This window comes from Jaculus jaculus, chromosome 9 (genome assembly GCF_020740685.1).
Source record: "Jaculus jaculus isolate mJacJac1 chromosome 9, mJacJac1.mat.Y.cur, whole genome shotgun sequence".
Taxonomy (NCBI): Eukaryota; Metazoa; Chordata; class Mammalia; order Rodentia; family Dipodidae; genus Jaculus; species Jaculus jaculus.
In genome coordinates this window covers 27,116,100-27,122,615 of record NC_059110.1, presented here as the reverse complement: position 1 = coordinate 27,122,615, position 6,516 = coordinate 27,116,100, and the positions used below count along the sequence as shown (strand labels likewise).

The window sequence follows — 6,516 nt, the reverse complement described above, 5'->3', positions numbered from 1 at the left end:
TAGAATCAAATATCCCAGGGCTGGAGAGATGGCCTAGCTGTTAAGGCGCTTGCCTATAAAGCCTAACAACCCAAGTTCAATTCCCCAGGACCCATGTAAAGCCAGATGCACAAACAGGCTCATACATCTGGAGTTTGTTTACAGCACCTGAGGCCCTGGCATGCCCATTCTCTCTGTCTCTCTTCTCTCTCTCTCTCCTTAAAAATACATAAATAATCCCAGCACTTGGGAGGCAGGGGTAGGAGGATCACCAGGAGTTTGAGGCCACCCTGAGACTCCATAGTGAATTCCAGGTCAGCCTGGGCTAGAGTGAAACTCTACCATGAAAAATCAAAAATACTAATAATAAATAAATAAAAATAAATATCCCAGATAGCCTAGTGAATAATCAAACTGAAAGCTTCTCAGCTTAAGGTCGATGTGAAGAATTATACAGTGCTCCCTTTGGCAGCACATATACGAAAATTGGAGCGATACAGAGATTAGCATGGCCCTTGTGCAAGGAGGACACACAAATTCATGAAGCGTTCCATATTAAAAAGAAAAATGAAGGAACTATATAAAGTTCATAAGATTATCAGAAGGGACTACTTAGACGCAGATCATTTGATTTCTAAAAAGCAAAAGGAAATCAGCAAAGCATCTAAGCTACTGTCTATCTGGCTTCAATGCAACTTTATCATTAGGCATCCTTCAGCTAAATAATTCAGGAACCTATTATTAATGGGTCTCTACTTCTCTACCAAATACGGCTTTTCCCTGTCCCACGGACTCTGGAAATGATTAAAGAGGATTCTGCCTGAATAGTTTTTTCTTGACCAGACAGGTCTGTGGGGAAGGCTAGGGTAAGGGAAAGTGTGGGGGGGATGGGGGGTGAGTTAGAAATGTAAACAGGAATGGTTCTGTCTTCTCTAATACCACGCTTTGCACTGTCACTGTGCGATGCTGGAAACTCCCCCACCTGAAATCCACTCCATCCCTGATGCATGATGCCAACCTCTGCGGGGACAGAGACCACAAACGCAAATTCAGAGGCACTGCATTTCAATGCACTGGGTCCAGAGAGGTCCTTCTGTTGGTCTCTTTTCCCGGTTGCCACTTATCAGAACACGTGTTTACCAACACATCTCCTCTGGATCCAGGCCAAGACCCGGCAGCACTGTGGAAATCCTGGCAGCAGTGGGGTGCAAGGGTGGCCAGGGCATCAGCGGATGCCAACATGCCGGGACTCCTGGGCAGCAGCTGGAGGAAATTTGGACACGCAGGCAGGGGGACGTACGAGTGGCTAACCAGCGAGCCAAGCCTGCCTCTTCTGGAGACTCAGCTGCAGGTGGGTCACTGTAGCTTCAGTTTTTTCATCCCCCAAAGGAACTTACTTAGATTTTCTTTTTAAGCCAATAATATCTGTATTTGTTCAGTTCTTAAAACTTGGTGGCCACATTTTGCATTGTGGATGTGGTTATATGTATGAGTTATTGATTGGCATAGTCTATAGGAAATACCATGAAAGTTGGAGCGGGGGTTAATTATGGTACATTCCAGCCAAACCTGGAGCAAATATATGCTAGGAATACCTGATACACCAATGATGTCAAAGAATGTCTGAGGCTAGGAACCAACAGGTTTTTATTCCTTGGTGTTATAACTTGGTTCTCTGATCATTAAGAAATGTCTGTCTATATGACTTGTAAAAAAAATAATAATAAGAGACTCCCTTTGGTTCTTGACTGTGTGTGTGTGTGTGTGTGTGTATGAGAGGGAACTATTTCTAAGAGTTAGCAGAAACCGGGCACCTTCAGGAGAGAGAGCAGAGGGTTAAGGAGGTTTTCTCTCTCCATAAGAAATACAGCACACTTTCCTTGTCAGGCAATCACCCAATGAGCGCCTAGCTGAGCAGCATTAAAGGAAAATACCTGTAGAAATCTCAAAGCAAAGAATGACAATGCTAAGCATCCAGAAAGAGGGAAACAAACTTATTTTCTCACTTTCTAAAAAAATATCAACTGGTGATATTGATGTTTCAATCCCCCACATTAGCTTTTATAGAAAAATATAAATAGGCAGATCCTTCAGAAATCAGTCACACCGTTCACTGTTTATTTCTTTAAAATACCCCCTGAGTAAATTCAAGCATCGGAAAATTATTAAAAGTCATAAAACCACTTTGCATTGAGGGAACGAACTCAAACATTCAAAAGGGAACAAAAACCTTTACAAACACTCAACACTTTAATACTAACTTTCCTACAGCATTGAAAATTTCTTAACTAGAAAAAACTTTTTTTTTTTTTTTTTGCTTGAAGACATTGTCCTAGCCTCCTGTACCAGATAAAATATTTCTAATGTTACTTAGGATCTGAACAAATTTAACTCAATGAAAATCCCAATTTCAGCTAAGGCTGTATTGTTTCGTTCCCAAATTTTTGCAACTAATAAGTGGCATCCTTATAAATAATAGCCTATTACATAAAATCTTTTAAATAAAAGATTAAGTTTCTTTATATTGAGTGCATATTGAACTTATCAGGCATAATAGAGAAATCAAAGTTCGATGAGCACAATTGACCTAACGCCATTATCTCCTGTATTGTTGATATAGAAGAGAATTAAGGGATGTTACTGGGTGGAGCATTACTTACTGTTTTAAAAGAAATGGTAGTTTTAGCATATTTAATGAGTCAACTAGAAAGAGAAAGCAAATTATAATTAAATTTCTTTTTACTCCAACTTGATTATTTATAATAAGTTCATTTACAATATGTATTCATTATGTATGTAGACTTATTCTTTTATAATCAAAGTCCTTTCCATCACAAGATATTTTAAGTAAATTACTCTAATATTAAACCTGATTATGGGAGAAAACAGAAGCCTCTAGTTTAAAAGTGCGATACAGATCAAATATGTTACTATTTTTTGATACTTATTAAAATATAGATTTTCTAGTGCCAAGTTTCATGCTCAAATTTCTAGCCTTATCAATAAATTTCCACATTTCTCCTGGATGTCTTCAGTATGTTATTTTTAGTAAATCTGACTTTTGGAGTTCCTGAAACATGAACATATACTCACTATCCACATTTTTTAATATACATTAATTTGGTTAATTCTCTTGCTAGCCCTCCAAGGCAGATATAACTATTTCCATTTCATACAGGATAAAACCCACGTCCAGAAAGGGCAAGCACCCTCCATGGGCACAGAGGTGACAGAAAGAATTCAAAGGGAGCAATCACAGATGCCTGCTTTCCAACAAGGCTTTTGGTTTCTATGTTGCTGAAGCTAAACCATCTCAGTTTATATCTTACCAAGAACAAAATATCTGGCAGTGCAACTATAAACAAACCACCTAATTTTTTATTTATTTTTATTTTTTTTTATTTTTAAAATTATTTATTTATTTATTTGAGAGTGACAGACACAGAGAGAAAGACAGATAGAGGGAGAGAGAGAGAATGGGCGCGCCAGGGCTTCCAGCCTCTGCAAACGAACTCCAGACGCGTGCGCCCCCTTGTGCATCTGGCTAACGTGGGACCTGGGGAACCGAGCCTCGAACCGGGATCCATAGGCTTCACAGGCAAGCGCTTAACCGCTAAGCCATCTCTCCAGCCCCAAACCACCTAATTTTGAGTCAGAAAAAAACATACATTATTGTGAAGTCTCTAGGAAATTAAAGAGATTATTTAAACAACGGAAGATGAGGCATTTCCTTAAGGAGATGACCACCAAAATCATGTGTCTTTTCCACTTAAATGAGAGACAACTTTAAAAATCAAAAACAAGAAATGTCAACACTCATTTCAAATGAGACAATAAAGAGTTTGATGTTTTGTTTATTTGCCTTTAAGGTATTTTTCCATAGTAGCAGATATGAACATTTCCATATTTATTATATACTTTATAGAATAGAGAGATTTTTAAATGCTTCATTTAGTACCTGTATTTAAAACAATGTACCCAATTTATATGTGTTGTGCTTTTATTTATATATTCATCCTTCAGAGACTGAAATGGTTAAATTTACTAGAAATAAAATATTAAATTGAGGGCATGCAATTAGAACAGCATCTTTAAAAATATTTTTATTTATTTGCAAGGAGAGAGAGATAATGGGGATGCCAGCACCTCCAGCCATTGCAAATGAACTCCAGATGCATGTGCCACTTTGTGCATCTGGCTTTACTTGGGTACTGGGGAATCGAACCCCAGTCATTAGGCTTTGCAAGCAAATGCCTTAACTACTGGGCCATCTCACCAGCCCTAGGGCAGTATATTTTTTTTTTATTTTTTTGTTTTATTTTCATTTATTTATTTGAGAGTGACAGTCAGAGAGAAAGAGGCAGAGAGAGAGAGAATGGGCGAGAGAATGGGCGCACCAGGGCCTCCAGCTGCTGCAAATGAACTCCAGACGCGTGCGTCCCCTTGTGCATCTGGCTAATGTGGGTCCTGGGGAATCGAGCCTCGAACGGGGGTTCTTAGGCTTCGTAGGCAAGCACTCAACCTCTAAGCCATCTCTCCAGCCCTAGGGCAGTATTTTTTGCTGTTGTTTTCATGTTGCTTTTCATACCTGTTGTTGAGTCACCAATTGATGCTTATGATATTACATACTCCCCTAGGAAGCATCTTTATTTCTGTGAGCTAATACTATAAAGTCAATGCCTTTTAGGTTGCCTAGGAATATATATTTAATTCTTGTTTCTTAAGATTTTGAAATTTTTTTATGGCGGAACACACCTGAAACAGAACTCAAGAAGCAGAAGCAGAAGGACCACAAGTTGGGGGCCAGCCAGAGCTCCATAGCAAGCAAGACCCTATCTCAAAAAAATAAATAAAATTTAAATTAAACAATATATTTTCTATGTTTATTCTACAAATGTTTCAAAAGCAGATTTCAGCAATTATAAATCTCATGAGTGGTAGCTATCAAATTGGAACTTAAAAATTATATTCATGCCGTGCGGACACTTTAACCATGTGAGACTTTGTTCCAGGATTAAAAAAATTTAAGTTTTCTATGACCCTTTTGTGGCAATAGAGCATTATTTGTCTAATTCTAAATGAAGTAATTAGTTAAATGATAAGAGGTTCCAGAGAAAGAATGAGTTGTAGACTTACCAACTAAACTTTACTATTTTATTAGTTGTATTTCGGGGAAAATACCATAAACTATTAGCAATGTGTCCGTTGACTCTTCTTTTTTTACTTTTTTGTTTGTTTGTTTGTTTGTTTGTTTGTTTTGGTTTTTCGAGGTAGGGTCTCACTCTAGCCCAGGCTGACCTGGAATTCACTATGGAGTCTCAGGGTGGCCTCGAACTCACAGCGATCCTCCTACCTCTGCCTCCCAAGTGCTGGGATTAAAGGCGTGCACCACCACGCCCGGCTTTTTTTTTACTTTTTAAATATATTTTTTTAATTTTTTATTTATTTATTTGAGAGCGACAGACACAGATAGAGGGAGAGAGAGAGAATGGGCGCGCCAGGGCTTCCAGCCTCTGCAAACGAACTCCAGACGCGTGCGCCCCCTTGTGCATCTGGCTAACGTGGGACCTGGGGAACCGAGCCTCGAACCGGGGTCCATAGGCTTCATAGGCAAGCGCTTAACCGCTAAGCCATCTCTCCAGCCCTACTTTTTAATATATAATTTTTGAGACAAAGTCTCGGGCGCTCATGTATCCCAGGCTGGCCTAGAACTTCCTATGTAGTTGAGGATGACCCTGAACTTCTGATCCCCCTCCCCCTAATACTGGGATTGCTGGCGTGCACCACCTCCTGCAGTTTATAGTGAGCTAAGGACGAACCCTTACCCACCGAGCAACAGCCCCAGGCTTTCTTTGACATTCCGAATGCATACTTCATCTTGAGAGGGACAGTTAATGGTCAGAAGGATTTGGGGTGAAGAAAATCGACCCCGGGCCTCCTTCTCCTAACTCGTGCCGCTTGCATGCACGCAGGACACCCAGCAGGTGAGCTCGGCCCAGGCGGACGTGGAGCCCTTCCTGTGCATCCTGCTTCCCGCCACCGCGCTGCTCTTCGCCGCCTTCCTGCTGCTCTTCCTGTACCGCCGCTGCCAGCGCCCCAGCGCCCAGGGTCAGGTGTTCAGCATCGACCTCCCGGAGCCCCCCGCGCCGGCCTCCGAGGTGACCGACGTCCTGCCCGGCCTGCCCTGGGCCGAGCAGAGCTTCCCCTACGCCCCGCTGCCCGCCTCCAGGGCCCTGCGACACCCGGGCCTGCCGCCCTCCTATGAAGAAGCCATGGGGAACCCTGCTGGGGAGGACGCCCTGGACAAGGCCCCCTGACCCCCTGGGCCTGAGCAAGCCGCTCTGCATACATGTCCCCACCCCACAGAGGCCCCATGGAAAGATGGAGAAGGTCTTCTAGACCCTACAAGGTGTCATGCCTAGGGCTAGAGAGATGCCTTAACGGTTAAGGCACTTGCCTGGGAAGCCAAAGGACCAGGGTTCAATTCTCCAGTACCCACATAAGCCAGATGCACAAGGTGGCACGTGTATCTGGAGT

At 41.9% G+C, this 6,516-nt stretch overlaps 1 protein-coding gene and 1 non-coding gene across 2 annotated transcripts; both read left to right on the top strand.

Moving 5' to 3' along the window:
• Window positions 1–435: 435 nt before the first annotated feature.
• On the top strand, window positions 436–539 carry LOC123463783. The gene has a single exon (XR_006639167.1). It is a non-coding gene; the product is annotated as a U6 spliceosomal RNA (small nuclear RNA).
• Window positions 540–1,213: 674 nt separating this feature from the next.
• Window positions 1,214–6,296, top strand: Smim28 (small integral membrane protein 28). Its single transcript, XM_045159491.1, has 2 exons — window positions 1,214–1,330; window positions 5,952–6,296. Exons 1-2 carry the CDS (start codon window positions 1,220–1,222, stop codon window positions 6,294–6,296), a joined length of 456 nt encoding a protein of 151 aa, XP_045015426.1. The 5' UTR covers window positions 1,214–1,219.
• Window positions 6,297–6,516: the final 220 nt, after the last annotated feature.

What these genes read in the sequence shown, in the direction of transcription:
- Smim28 (XM_045159491.1), top strand. Translation starts at nt 1,220, where the DNA reads ATGCCGGGACTCCTGGGCAGCAGCTGGAGGAAATTTGGACACGCAGGC. An exon ending in TTCTGGAGACTCAGCTGCAG is followed by an intron (nt 1,331 to 5,951) that starts GTGGGTCACTGT and finishes GCATGCACGCAG; the next exon opens with GACACCCAGCAGGTGAGCTC.